The sequence below is a fragment of the Larimichthys crocea genome, chromosome IX (assembly GCF_000972845.2).
Source record: "Larimichthys crocea isolate SSNF chromosome IX, L_crocea_2.0, whole genome shotgun sequence".
Classification (NCBI taxonomy): domain Eukaryota; kingdom Metazoa; phylum Chordata; class Actinopteri; family Sciaenidae; genus Larimichthys; species Larimichthys crocea.
This window is the reverse complement of record NC_040019.1, coordinates 13180816-13195772: the sequence shown is the minus strand read 5'-3', so window position 1 is coordinate 13195772 and position 14957 is coordinate 13180816. Positions and strand designations below refer to the sequence as shown.

At 45.5% G+C, this 14957-nt stretch overlaps 2 protein-coding genes across 3 annotated transcripts; one reads left to right on the top strand and one right to left on the bottom strand.

The window, feature by feature from the left end:
* Positions 1–91: 91 nt before the first annotated feature.
* ash2l (ash2 like, histone lysine methyltransferase complex subunit) lies at positions 92–7535 on the bottom strand. Of its 2 annotated transcripts, XM_019278621.2 has the most exons (17): positions 7447–7535; positions 5496–5562; positions 5256–5401; positions 5090–5178; positions 4908–5002; positions 4693–4788; positions 4517–4612; positions 4359–4434; positions 4209–4226; positions 2473–2572; positions 1726–1943; positions 1489–1656; positions 1212–1405; positions 981–1073; positions 804–902; positions 667–726; positions 92–577 (listed from the first exon to the last, which is right to left on the bottom strand). In XM_019278621.2, exons 1-17 carry the CDS (start codon positions 7503–7505, stop codon positions 470–472), a joined length of 1782 nt encoding a protein of 593 aa, XP_019134166.1. In that variant the 5' UTR covers positions 7506–7535; the 3' UTR covers positions 92–469. The 2 variants fall into 2 exon arrangements, with proteins under 2 accessions (XP_019134166.1, XP_019134167.1); XM_019278622.2 differs by lacking the exon at positions 4209–4226.
* Positions 7536–11508: 3973 nt separating this feature from the next.
* On the top strand, positions 11509–12820 carry pnx (posterior neuron-specific homeobox). The gene is made up of 2 exons (XM_019278692.2): positions 11509–12120; positions 12215–12820. The coding sequence occupies exons 1-2, from the start codon at positions 12006–12008 to the stop codon at positions 12700–12702; spliced, it is 603 nt and encodes a 200-aa protein (XP_019134237.1). The 5' UTR covers positions 11509–12005; the 3' UTR covers positions 12703–12820.
* The last annotated feature ends 2137 nt before the right edge of the window (positions 12821–14957 follow it).

The window sequence follows — 14957 nt, the reverse complement described above, 5'->3', positions numbered from 1 at the left end:
AAAATTAATTATATCGATGCGAGTAATCTGTTAGTTTTGACCTGATTCTTGTGTCTGGTCTTGAGATTTTTCATGAATGAGTTCAACTTTGTCCGTGTAGCATTTTTTTATTATTTAATTCAGAGTATAAAACAGTAAATAACTGACACACGTCGTAAGACAAATAAAATTAGCAAAACAAAAGACAGAAGAATACACTGAAGACTGCAGGGTCGGAGGTCGGACATGACACCCAGTCACGTCTCTTCACAGCACAGTAATCACTTCAAAATAGAAACATTTCAAAGCGCAGCACCAAAATAAGTTGATTTCATTGTGCGTCATCTTTTTTTTTCTTCCCCACAACAAATCTGAACCTCTGAGATCAGGCACAGCTTGTTGGAGCTACAGTTTGGTGTTCTGACGTCGCTGTCTGAGCGTGGAGCGGTGTTTGTGTCGACTGGGTGGTGGTGGCGTTTGTGCGTGAAGATCATCCTTCCCACGGAGGGCTGCGTCGTCCGTCCACGTCCGTCTCCACGTGATACAGCATGTCGGCCAGCGTGTGCTCGATCACAGCTCCCCAGCCCATGTCGCTCATCTGAGGGAGGACAGAACAAACAGGAGGTCAGACCGCGGCTCTGTGGACGTTAGTGTGAGGTCGTCTGAGGAGACAAAAGAAGCTCTCACCGGCTGGTACTTCAGGTCCTTCGGAGGGTGTTTGAAATGTGGCCCAAAATTGACAGACACCTGCAAACAGAGAGGGTGAAAGTTTAGCCGACTAGAAAACAGCAGAAAAATCGGCAAATCGTCAGCGCGTGACTGACCGTGCAGCTCTTATAGAGTGAGATGGCGGGGAAGTAGAGGCCCTCGAACAGGTTTTCAAAGGCGACGCCTTGGCTCACTCCGTTTTTAAAGAATATCATCTGAGAAACAAAAAGAACCACGAGTTAACGGCGCCAGGCTTTCAAAGTGGATTTTATTTTGAAGGGGTGTTTCCTCACCCTGCTGGGCGTCATCGACTTCAGGCTCTTCTCTGCTTTGTCTACGTAGTCCTTTTCCTCAAAGTACAAGTAGCTCTTGAACTTGATCAGAGCCTGAAAAGAAGATTTCAGATTTCAGGTTTCAGGTGCATCAGCAGCTTTCACCTCCATGGTCCAAGACGTCAAAGTCTTTCAGCCATGACAGAGTAGAAATGTTACATTAACGTTACTTTACTCGGTCTCCGGCGTTACCTTGTCCTTGTACGTATCGGGCAGAGCCTTGGCGGTCTCCGTGGCGTCGGGCAGCTCTATGAAGAAGCCCAGTGTGTCTCCCTGACCGTAGCCTGACGAGTAATGCTTCCCCAGCGACTGGTGAAACTTGGTGCCCTTCTTGCTGCGCCACGAGTAGCTGAACTTGTCGTAGCCCAGAGGCGCCTGCAGATTACCTGCAGAGTGAAAAAGGAAACTGTTGGAACATTTCAAACCAACAACAACATTAGTCAAACGTGTTCTGTTCACAGGCACCGACCCAGTGGTTGAGACCAGCCGAGCCGGGCTGCAGTCTCTGGAGGCATGTCTTCAACAGAAACCTCGAAGTACCAGGAGCCCTTCCGGATCCCGTGCGAGGCTCGGACCATGGAGTACCCCTTTTCCCCGGTCACCGTCAGCCGGTCGTCAGAGATCTTCAGCTGAGGAGCTGCAGCACGAACACGTGTTAGTCCTGCACACGTCTAACAAACAGAGTGTGTGTTCACGTCATGAGTACCTCTGTCATGTAAGGCCAGCAGCACCCGCTCATACAGACAGGCCCTGTACAGATCACCGGGGATGGGTTTGCCGGCCCAGCAGTCCAGTTCCAGCTTCTCCGGGTCCGGAGCGTGAGGGTCCGGTTCTGCCAGGATGTAACGGTACCCGTCTTTATTGAAGGGGTGCTCCAGTGGGTAACCGTGAGGAGGCAGGCGCTGGGCCGAGAACAGAGGGTCGCTGTGACCAGAGAGCAAGACAAGAGGTTTGTACCGGTCCAACAAACAAGTTTATTCTGTGTGTGTGAAGCTCGTTATTCCTCTGCGCAGTAAAAAGTAAAGTAACATCTCGTTATCTAACGACGGCCAAAGCAAACAGAGTGAAACCGAGAGGTGTCGATCCAGAGAGCGAACAGCGCCTCGTACAGAACGAACTGAGTGCTGCGTCGTTTTTATTGGCTCGAACCCGGATCAGACAAAGGAAACTTTTCTTTGTACAAGGAGACGTTCATGTGCGTTACATGCAACCGGAAACAAGCTGGACAAGCAAACACGGAGTGTGTTTGTGTCACAACTAAAGATTATTTTCACTATCGATCCAAAGAGACGTCCTCAAAAATCTTATCAAAGATATTCAGTTCACGGAAAAAGAAAATATTTCAACATTTAAGACGATGAAATCACAAAATTTGGACCCACAAAACAATAATTTATTATCAAAAATGAAAGTGTGTGTGTGTGTGTGTGTGTGTGTGTGTGTGCTCTCACACCTCCTGGTCCTCTTCGTGGCTCCTGCAGCAGCGCCCTCTTGTTGCTGCTGTTGTTTACGTTTGGCCCCTCGTCCTTTACCCGGGCCAGGAGCCAACGCACCTTCAGAAACACAAGACAGATTATACACCTGATCATAAACACACACACACACACACACACACACACACACACACACACACACAGTGAAAGCAGGTTATTGAGGCGTTCGGTGTACACGGGGGAAACAGCAGGCACAAAGAGGCAGGAATTAGTCGGCGTGGTGTTTTCCAAACACTATCAGCCTCTTCTGAATCCTCGTCAATGTGACACACACACACACACACACACACACACACACACACACACACAGACGATCAGATCCACTGATCGGATTCTCTTCTTCCTCCCAGAAACTGATCAGCTGGTTCCCAGCAGGGACGGGCAGGAATACTCGAGTATCAGTTTGATGTCAGTATCCTTTAGTCACACATCACCGGGCATAAAAGGATGTTTGGAAGTATTTCCACACAAACTAAATGAGCGTGCAGTGTGAGCTGTGCTCGATGATTAACCGCAGAGAAAACAGCGAAGGTAACGAAGATCAGCGGCCTTCGAACAGAAACGGCTGCTGCAGGTTTGAAGGTGCAGTGACACTGAGAGCTGATCGGACTACAAGCTGAGATGACAGCATCTTAAAGTTTGTGACAGCTGCTCTCTACAGTCTACCAGGTACTCGATAGTTCAACGTGCTGTCTGTGCATGGAACGGCAGACACTTTTCTACAAGACGACACCACTAGATGTCGCCAAAGCTTCACGGGACTGAAGGCGCTCCTGTCACGTTAACGTCAGTTTACATCTTAAACTAACTCTAAATCCATCCGTCCATTTTCTGTGACCGCTCGTCCTCATCAGGCTTCACGGTGAGACTGGAGCCAATCCCAGCTGACTGAAGGCGAGAGGCACAGAGACACAAACAGACATCAGTGTCAGTCTCAGATATGTGTTCGAATTAAAATGCCCATCCTGAGAATCCAACAACAAAGAAAAGTCTCAGATTTCTAACGGTCGTATCTGGAACGTGGAAAACAAAAGTCTGAGACGTCTTCAGATCTAAAGTGTGGACGTTCAGTCTTCATTAACACGTCACGTTGTTTAAGATGTGAAACACGTCATCCTAAATAACTGCGTGAAGTCTCAGCAGTCGTCGTACCTTTAAACTCATATTTAATTAACCTTAATTAACAGAATTAACCTGGCTAACGACCTGAGTGACGACAAAACTACGAATGGAGGAGAAGGAAGAGAGAGGACGAGGCTAATTAGCTTTGGAAATCAGAAATGGCGCTCTGCTCTCTCGAGTTGTTGTAGTCCGGAGGGCAGAGAGTCATTTCAGCGAGGAGATGTTTCTCTTTTTTTAGAGCCCATAGCAGCAAGCCAAAGACGAGGAAGATATGTTCACCGATCAGAGGGAGGGCAAAGCTTTGAGGAGGAGGAGGAGGAAGAGGAGGAGGAGGAGGAGGAGGAGGAGGAGGAGGAGGAGGAGGAGGAGGGGAGCACCAAACAGATGCAGAGAGCAGACAGGAGGGAGGTTACAGCTGGACGTGGATGAAGTTGCCCACAAGATGCTTATTGTGGATTGAGGAAGTCTGATTGGAAACCTCAGGGCCAACTTCGATCCAGACAGATTACAAGACACAAAAAACAAAAAAAAACACACGGATCAGCTCCGGATGGCAAAATACCAACATATTCACCTGAGAAAGCAGATCCACCTGGAACACAGTGCACAAGATCGCCATGGTCACCACATTTCACAAGCTCTCACTCACGTTTAGGGATTTTTTTTATTCAGGCCAGTGAAGTCAAACGTTTTCCACCTCTGAGTGTCAGAAGGTCGAACTCACCGTTCAGCCCGCCGGCGGTCGGAGCGGCAGTCGTTTGTTTCTGAGTGTCGTACGAGGGTCCGATGTTTCCCAGGTCCTGCAGACACAGCAGCTCAGTTATTTACAGCACAATGAGCGGACACAGACTACAAACTGTACAGCAGCTGTGCGGTCAGTACCTGATCCAACAGGCCAAACTTGGGGTACTCCTCCTCTGGGTCTTTACTGCCAGGATCAGGGTGTTCCTTCACCAGGAACACGTCTCGCTCTTTACTCTGGAAAAGAAGAAAAACTGTTACTATATAATAAAATACAGAGAAATAAAGAGACCGGAATGTTCCTTCCTCGACATTACCATTGTCTTCACGATGTTGTTGGGCCAGGTGAGCTTCCCCGGCCTCTGGCGAGTCGTCATGCACTCCCAGTACTTGTCGATGAATGGTATGATATCCTGCAGAGAGATGTTCATCAGCACACTCTTTTCATTTCTGTGCAGCTCGTAACACTGTTACAGTGAATGTCTTCTTCGTGGTGGGCTGGACTCGGGTTGGACTTGGACGTTCTGCTCACCTTGTCTTTGGAGAACATCGTCTTCGGGTGCTCGTCTTGTGTTCTGGACCGCCACGTCAGGTTTGCCAGGGCTGTGAGACACATCTCCTTCAGGTCTGAAACACAGAAAGCAGCGCTGCTTTATGGACGACTGGAAGAAGAACAAAGCTTAAATCCTGCGTCGGGTTCATTGTAGGACGTACTCGCTTGTTTCCTGAGGAAGTACGTGTTGCCGCTGTGATGGCACACGTTGCAGTGAAACACATAATTGGTCATAAAGGGAAGACACGTCCTGCAGAGAAGAAGACGGGTGTAAGAACGAGTGCTGAACAGCTTCGGTGTTTTCATCAGACAGACGGCGATACGTACGCGGTGTCGATGCCGAACGTGTCCGCGGTGAACCACTTCATACACAAGGCACACTGCAGCTCCACCTCGCCCAGCTGCCTCCCGCTCTCCTCGTCTCCAGATCCGGTCATAGCATCGGCGGCTTCGGAGCCTTCGCCAGCTGTTTCCTGTCAGGAATTAAAAGTCTGTTTATATAAAAAAAAAAAAAATCATAATTTAACACAAAATAAAATCTAATATAAGAACATCAAACGATGTTACCATTCCCTCTTTGCCGTTTGAAGATTCAGTGTCCATGCTGGTGGGTAGCTCCCCAAACGGAGCATCTCTGCGAGGAAGTCAGAGAGATTTAAATATAAACACAAAATAAAAACATACAACAACATGTTTTACAATCAGACTCATTCGTGTCAAAGTCAGAGAGTCGTGTCTCTCTGCAGTGAGAGGTCTTCATACTGTGGACTTTTGCTGGAGGAACCAGACTGAGTGTTGGAAGTAATTTCACCTCAGCTCCCCTAACCCGGCCAACACCGGACTGCTGTGGAGAAATTGCTGAAGTCAAAGGTCAATGATAGGTCTCTCCCTCTCTCTGTCTCTTTCAGGGTTATGCCTGGTCAGACACGGTATTTGTTGAAGATGCAGTCACATCTCCCTTACTCTCTAATAATGCATGTTACTAACTAAACTTCTTTTCCCCAGAGTTTCTGTCTCTATCATCCAGCAGGTTGTGGCTGCTGCTGTGGTCCTGCACGACATATTACTGAAGAAGAAGAAGATATACTTTATTAATCTCTCGATCTTTTTTCACTCTATTTTTATACATGCATTTTAAACCACACACATGCAGAACAAGGGCCCATAGACATGGAGTGATGGGCAGGGATCGGAGGTGAACTAACTCCACCTTCCATATTTTTGGTCCATGGAGGACTTGAACCACCCTCCGGTTCCCAAGCCAAGTCTCTATGGACTGAGCTACTGCCGCCTCTGTCTACTACTGTTACTGTTGTTACTGTTACTACTGTTACTACTGTTGCTACTGTTACTACTGTTGCTACTGTTGCTACTGTTACTACTGTTACTACTGTTGTTACTGTTGCTACTGTTGCTACTGTTGCTACTGTTGCTACTGTTGCTACTGTTACTACTGTTACTACTGTTGTTACTGTTACTACTGTTGCTACTGTTGCTACTGTTACTACTGTTGTTACTGTTGCTACTGTTGCTACTGTTGCTACTGTTGCTACTGTTACTACTGTTACTACTGTTGCTACTGTTGCTACTGTTGCTACTGTTGTTACTGTTGTTACTGTTGTTACTGTTACTACTGTTGTTACTGTTACTACTGTTGCTACTGTTACTACTGTTATTACTGTTATTACTGTTGCTACTGTTACTACTGTTATTACTGTTGCTACTGTTACTACTGTTGCTACTGTTGCTACTGTTGCTACTGTTGCTACTGTTGTTACTGTTACTACTGTTACTACTGTTACTACTGTTACTACTGTTGTTACTGTTACTACTGTTGTTACTGTTACTGTTGTTACTGTTACTACTGTTATTGTTGTTATTACTGCTGCCATATCTCCATCAGTTTATAGTTAGCTGATGATTTGCTGCATCTGTGTCTGTCTCTATCACAGGCTCCACTGCTGCTGGAATAATTTCATCAGTCATTGTAACTCATTGTCATTTCGTCAGTCTTCTCCTCTGTGTCTTCCTCAGGTTTCTTCTTCTTGTTTCCCTGTTAAAGTTTGTTGTGGTCTAAGCACAGAGGGTGTCCCTCCCTGTACAGGTTGTGAAGCCTCAGAGGAAAATGGACTCTGTGAGTTTGTGCTGTACAAATAAAACCTGCTCTGATAGTCACATTAATGATGTAAACCTGCTCTGATAGTCACATTAATGAAGTAAACCTGCTCTGATAGTTACATTAATGAAGTAAACCTGCTCTGATAGTTACATTAATGATGTAAACCTGCTCTGATAGTTACTTTAATGGTGTAAAGTTTCAGTTTCAGTCTCTGAGTCTTTACAAAGGAGCTAACGTCAGCTAGCCGCTGTGCTAACAGCGTTCCCGGGCTAAAAACAGGAAGTTTGAAGCTGATTAATCATCATAATGATCCTGTGTGTGTGTGAGAGGACATGAAGCATGAAGCCTGACACTAACACACTGACAGACTGACTCTAACAGGCTCACAGACGGACTTACCCGTCCCCGGGCTCCGGCTCGGTTGTAGCAGCGCTGCCCGCCTCTCCTTCAGACGCCATCTTTTCAAAAATATCAATGAACAGGCAAATATCGCGAGAGCGTCAATGGAAACAGGCAAATATCGCGAGATGTTGGAGCGTCACTGGAAAGACAGATATCGCGAGATGTTGTGGGAGCGCGGCTCAGCAGCGACGCCGTAGGTCGACAGGTGAACTGCACCTGCTACAGCTGTGGTTAATTATGTTTTTAATTTGTTACTTTAATAATAATAATAATAATAATAATAATAGTAATAATAATAATAATAATAATAATAATAATAATAATAATACATTTTATTTCATAGGCGCCTTTCTGTCGCCTTACAATAAATGAGAGTACACAGCAAATAACAGAAACAAACAAAAAGAACCATAAAAGTATCAAATTACAAGAAGTTTGTTTGTTTTTTTATTAATTAATTGTTTCTTTACACATGATTTTAATCAAGTAAAATAACAGAACACTTCCTCTCTTTGTTTCTTTTCTAATTATCTTCCTTAAAATATATTAATCTTAATAATAACAATAATAATAATCATCATCTCTCACTTTGAATCAAACTGTGCTCACAGTTTCACTTTCTACATATCTTGTACTGTTCTTTCTAAAATAGACTCAGATGTTTTTCTCTCCTTGTGTCTCAAACAGCAGTAATGAAGGGGTTAAATATATTACAAGAAAAAAGAAAAAGAACCTCCCTGTCTGGGAATCGAACCCCCGTCTCTAGTGCAGCATTTTAACTGTTTACGTCTTATGTCTTCTGCATAGATCACTACATGAATACACTTTGAATACACTATGGAGAAATAAGAAACACTGAAATCCTTCATCTTACATTCTCCAAAGCAGCGCCAGTCTTGGCCACATTTGCACCCTGGGCGCAGTTCCTCTAACGTCCACTTGAGGCTGGCTCCAGAAGTGAGTCAGTCTCCATAAGTCCCCATGTCCAAATGTCCAACTTCACAGCAGAAATAAACATGTTTACAGCCTGGTACAAAAAACAGTTTTGGTCTCTGTAGCTAATTTCCCCGTTCATGACAACTGTACTGAGGGTGAATTTAAATACAACTCACCTGTTCACATTATATTAAAGCTTAAAGTTATGCAGGGTTAAGAGCGTGGACGCTTTGATTGACAGGTGGGCGTGGTTACAGATGGTTTGTTTGAGTAACCAGGCGTCATTCCACCAACCGACATAAATCAAATCAAATCAAATACTTAAAAACGAATTAAGACTTTATTTTGAATGTAATTTACTCAATAAATATTGAACTGACAGACGTTTCTTGGCCAGAGGCCACACAGAAATTCCTTATGTTGGAGAATTTAGGACGACCTTCCAGAAAAAATATCATCAAATATCTTTTTTTCTGAAGAACTATGTGTGCAGGAACATTTGATCTAATTTACAGCAAGCAGACGGATCACGGTCTGTGGAAAAGACTTTTACTCTGTTTACTGTTGTGGAAACTTTCCACGCTGTGGATTCTTCTTTTTGGTCCCGCTTGGATTAAGATGAGCTGGAGACGAGTCCTGTGCTCTGGTTAGAGGAGATTATAATGTTTATGTGTAACGGTGGAAGTTGGGTGATGTGGATTTGTCCGCCCGTTGCTTCCTCGCCGGATGATGGATGTGTGGTCGGGATTTCTGCAGCTTAAGAAGCAGCCAGCGGTTCTGGCTGAAACCTGACGACGAACAGGAGCCGAAAGAAAGAGAGTCCATCTCAGACTGAGTGTTCCTGTCCTGCAAGTCCTGCAGGAAAATGTTACTTAAAGGTCCAGTGTGTCAAATTTTAAAACTCATAGATATCACCAACCTACATGAATCAAATCAAAGAGTAAATATAATATTATATTCAAATGTCATTAAATTGGACGTCTCATGCCGATACTTGTCCTGTTTGTATCCGGCAGCTGATTGGCTGCTTGGACGTGCAAATGTCCTCTTTACCTTTCAACATTTCCATTCAGAGGCGTCGTATAAAAAGCTTTGTGACGAGCTGAGACCACCCCACGTACGTTCTGAAAGTCAAACAGTGTTTGAAAGTTTCCAGCAGCAGTAAAGACACAAAGACAAAGTGTGCCGGCAGACGCGTCACAAAGAGCAGGGGAATGCTGAGAGCGCCCCTGAGGGATGCAGTAAAGGCCTTCAGGCTATTGTGAGCCAGATAATAGTCGTGTTTTCTCCTCCTCTTTCCTCCTGCAGAGGAGAAACATCTGTGACGTTACTGTGAGGACTCTTTGTCTCTGACCTCGTGACTCTTTCTTCATAATTCCTTGATGATATAAGAATGATTGACTCCACTGTCCTTCTGTTTTTTAAGATTTGTTGTCCAGTCTGCTCACCTGTTAACTACGTGAACACGGTTTGTCTCATTTTAAAGATGTGATCAATGTTTCAACTGACTTGGCTCATATAGAGATATTCTGCACTATACTGTGGTACCATGCTAGATATTAGACTATATTTACTAAATATGCACATATCTGATCTGACAGCATTGAAGTCTATTAACAAGTACTGTTCTTTAATGCACGTTAAATACTTTGCAGGAGTATTTTCTTCATGTCATGTTTATGCACCATTGCATGCAAACTGGGTATATCTGTGCACACAACACAATAAACAGAACTCATCACGTCTAACAGCATGTTCCCATTTAAAACATGTAGTTCTGTCCTTAAAACGACGCATTAAAAACATCCACATTCATGTTTCCTGCCTCTCTCATCCAGTCTGCAGCTCACATGTCCTGTCTTCATCATTTCTTCATCACCTCGTCCAGTTTCTCCTGCTGTCCTGCAGAACAAAGCTCAGGGTCAGAGGGTCAAACCCACTGGTGACATCTGCTAATTGTCCTGATGGGCCGGCCTCTCTTCTCCTCTTCAATGCCGCTGTCTCTGTAGGTGTCTGTAGCTGGGAGCATACTGGCAGCTGCCACGTTCATGAGTTACCTCCACAGGGTTATTGAACTCCCCCCTGGGTCTAAACCCCCTGTGGAACCTCCTGGAATGGAAATGGGAACCTATAACCGATAATGTGGATTTAAAGATCGGACTGTTCCCTGAATTGTGACGTTAATGACGCAAATGAGTCGGATAAAACTGTGGAGGGAAGATGGAGCCAGTTAAACACTAAAGAGACAGTGAGGGAAAGTAACTAAGTAAATGTACTTGTGTAATCTACTTAAACACTTGTATTCAGCTACATGTGAAGTTCTCAGGTTGAAGAATAATCTGATTCCACCTCCGTCTGACAATGTCATTTATATTCAGAGTCGTCCAGCTCTTCATTGAAGCCACATGATGGAAAATATTCAACAAATCTTGTGCATCATTTTGGATGGATGTCCTCAAACTTCAGCTCAACATATGATCTGCACCGCGCTTTGAAATAAAGTTTGGATCAGAACCTGGCTGCAGAGGAAGGGTTTGTGTCGACTGAGCAACCGAATCAAATATTTCAATAAGAGAAAGGCAACAACTAATCGAACAACTGAACTGCATGTTTATGTTGTTTGAAATAATATTTCAAATGATTAAATAAGAATAAATTATTAAGACCTGAGGGTGGCTGAATAATGCCATCTGTGACCACACCCACCTGTCAGTCAAAGCGTCCACACTCTTAATCCTGCATAACTTTAAGCCTTAATATAATGTGAACAGGTGAGTTGTATATAAATTCACCCTCAGTACAGTTGTCATGAACGGGGAAATTAGCTACAGAGACCAAAACTGTTTTTTGTACCAGGCTGTAAACATGTTTATTTCTGCTGTGAAGTTGGACATTTGGACATGGGGACTTATGGAGACTGACTCACTTCTGGAGCCAGCCTCAAGTGGACGTTAGAGGAACTGCAGCTTCTGACTCTTGTGCATTGGTTTCACTTCACAGAAACAAAGGTTGCTGTTTGATTTTGATTCAATTATGCATAAAAAAGTAATGAGCTAATGCCTCATTTGCATATTTAAACATCACATTTCAGAAACTTGTAATGAGTGATCATCTGGTGTCATCATCTCATAAACTTGTTAGTGGGCTTCTAATTAAACCGCAGTGCTTTGTGGGGGATGTGTCTCTATGGAAACCAGGACACAGAGACAGAAACTTTCTCTTTGATGAGTCCATCAATTAGCATCACAAGCCGCGTTCACGTGTCCGAGCAGCGGAACATCTCACGTCTGCAAATAATGACACGGCGAGCACAAAGAGAAACACGGAGGCAGAGAAAGGAGCCACACTTTAACCAGATGCACGGCAATAAATAACCGGCTCAGCGGGGCCCCGGTGCTGGGGGGGCATTTACATTCTGAAGTGCCCGCACCGTGGGGGGGTCCCACGGGCCCGGAGCGTGTCTGCGCGTCCGCACAGGACACACAGAGGCTGCGATTGTTTCAGGGCTTCATTTGTAACTTTGTGAATGAAATGTAAATGTCCGAGGCGTGTGCTGAGCTCTGTATATAAGAGAGCCCGGAGAGGAGCCCAGGCACCGACACCGACACAGCACAGCCGACATGCAGCCACACGCAGCCAAGGCACCGCGCAGCCACAGGACGCCTTTCTCTGTGGAGGATATTCTGGACCCAACGAAGTTCACACGGAGAATGATCCGAGCTGAGGAGCCAGCAGGTGAGAGCCAGGAGCCAGACAGCAGAGGTGCGGAGGTGGTTTGTTCTCACGCATCGATAAACTGATTTATTCCTGATTTATTTTCTGCTTCCAGGAGCTTCTACTCTCAGATCTGAGCGCGGGGAGCAGCAGCAGCATCCGCCGGCAGGTGGAGGCTGCAGCCCGGAGGAGGAGGAGGAGGAGGAGGAGGAGGAGGCAGCTCCGTGTCCGGGGAAGATCCAGAGATCGAAAGCAAAGAGCCGCCGCATCCGCACCGCCTTCACCCTGGAGCAGCTGCAGATCCTGGAGCGCAGCTTCCAGAGGTGCCACTACCTGTCGGTGCTGGAGCGGCACAGCATCTCCTCGGCTCTGCGCCTCTCCGAGACTCAGGTGAAGATCTGGTTCCAGAACAGACGCACCAAGTGGAAGAAGGAGCGGCTCCAGGGGAAGGAGGCAGAGGAGGAGCACGGCTTCTTCTCCTCCTCCTCACACCCTGCGCTCCTCTCATCCCTCCCTTACAGACCTGTGTACTGCCAGCAGCGCGCTCCGCTCCAGATGTTTGCGCCACTGCAGCTGGTGCCGTTTCATCATTACTACACATGATGCGTAAATACGCACAGAGACATAATGAAGCCCAGCAGCATCTCCAGAGGAAGCGTCTGCAGACTGAGTTCAGAGATATTTTAATGTAATTATAACTTATTTTGATAAACATTTTTATTGAAGCTCTTCTGTGTCTTTGTTTCTTTGTCTGAGGCAACATGAAGTCTGTCTGAGTCAGAAAGGGTTAAAAACACATTTAACAGTTAAAAGTTTCTAAACACTACACTCAGAGATGGAGATGCATGTATGTCAGATTATTGATGCCTTTTCTATATGACTTCATCTGGATGAAAACAAGAATATTTCCTCGTCTGAAGAGGCGAATGAACCTGATCTGAGTGACAGCACAATATTCACCCGAGACATTCCTTGAACCATGAATCAGAATTAAAGAATTTGTCTTGGTGTTTTTGTGCAGGACCAACAAATGAACAGAGCTGTTTGTGCAGGAAAGTGTCAAATATTCAGCAGGTCGTGTGCACAGCCGGAGATTTAGTTATTAAAAGGTTCATGTAACACATAGAGCTGGTAGATCTTGGGTCTGAGACTCAGTGGTGGTCCAGGTCTTGTTGATGAATCCAGCTGCAGTCAGGAAAACAGCCACATGCCTCAGAGTCCTGGAGGAGTTCACTCCTGCTCAGGAGCAGCTGCAGATCCTGGTCGGCTTCCAGAGGTGTCAGTACCTGTCGGTGCTGGAGCTCCTCGGCTCTGCACAGCCAAACATCAACAACACAAAACAGCAGCTGATATCACTGCCTAGTCCAGCAGCAGTCAGCCCAGCTCGGCGTCTGTCTTTCAGCCTTTTATTTCACCAAGCTCTCACCAACCACTAAAAGTCAGTCCCACATTTACTCTTGTCCGGCGGCTTCTTGCTCGCTCACTCTCTCCTTTTCTCTTCTTAGCTTCCTCCGTCAGCGTCCTCTTCACTCTCTGCTCCTCTGCCATCATGTCCGTAGAAGCTGCTGAGCCTGGTTACCTCCTCTTCTTCTTTCTGGTCGTCCATAACACTTGTGGTAGAAACACTCAGTCCGTCAGCTTGGCGGTGAGCTCAGAGCCAAGCTGACAAACTGAGCTAACAGCAGCTACAGCTGTCAGCAGTTTACTTCACTGTCCATCATAAACTCTGTAAATCACAGAGAGTTGAGGCGGAGCAGCCGGAGGACATCAGAGGGAAAACCAGAAAACATTTCCTCCATAAAATATGATCCAGTTTCACCAGAATCAGTGAAATAGTTGCTGCTGTGTGACTTAGTGCCGTAAAGCGTTACGTACTTCTCCCGACCCGGAGCCCAAAGTTACATAGTGTGAGAACAGACGTACGAATGACAAAGACACCGTTCGACGTCAGTTCATGAGAGTAAAGTTATAAAGTTGCTTTAACTGCTTTCAGATCGAGGTTAGAGGTGTGTGTGTGAGTGAACGTCCAACATCTTCTTGGCCAAGTTAAACAAATTTTCTCCTAAAAGTATTTAAAAGAAGAACACACACACACACACACACACACACACCTCCTGAACACATCTGCATGTAATTCAGCACATGCTCTTATCCTCAGATGTCAGGGAAGTCTCCAAGCTATCCGTCTATTATGGTGAAGAGGTTTTTATCTTTATGAATCATTAAACAAGTCACAGCCTGCAAACAGCAACTTCTTCTTTCCAGGTGCTACAGAGTCTTCACTCAGTCGATAAATCTCATGATTAAACATCAGCATCACGTTATCATCATCTGTTGTTTTTCCTGGCAGGCCCTGTCTGAGCGTCCATCAGCGAGGTATTGGAAACAGATGGAGGCGAGAGAAAACCAAACGTCAGATAGACGAGGTTATTGTTACACAGTGATGAGTCAGCGACAGATCAGATCTCCAAACCTGCACGGCTCGGTCCATAAGTGACACTCGTATCATAAAACCAACAAGTGCTGCACACAGACGCTGTCAGCCTGAGTCAGGATGATCGCTTTCTCAAACACAGTCAGAGCGATTGACTCCAGGACAGAGAGCCCAGCAGCTGTGAGGCTGGTTGCAGAAGTGAGTCAGTCTCCATAAGTCCCCATGTTCAAATGTCCAACTTCACAGCATGGTGCCAGAACTTTTAAAGTCTTTCATTGTCCTAAAAGGCAAAACAATGACCCAGCAGAACAGAATGTCCCTCAGCTGACTTTAAAACATGACTCAGTTTGTTCAACCTAGGAATAAATACTTCAACATCTGGGAACAGTTTTTCTGACTGAGGTAATGCGGCGTGACCCATCGG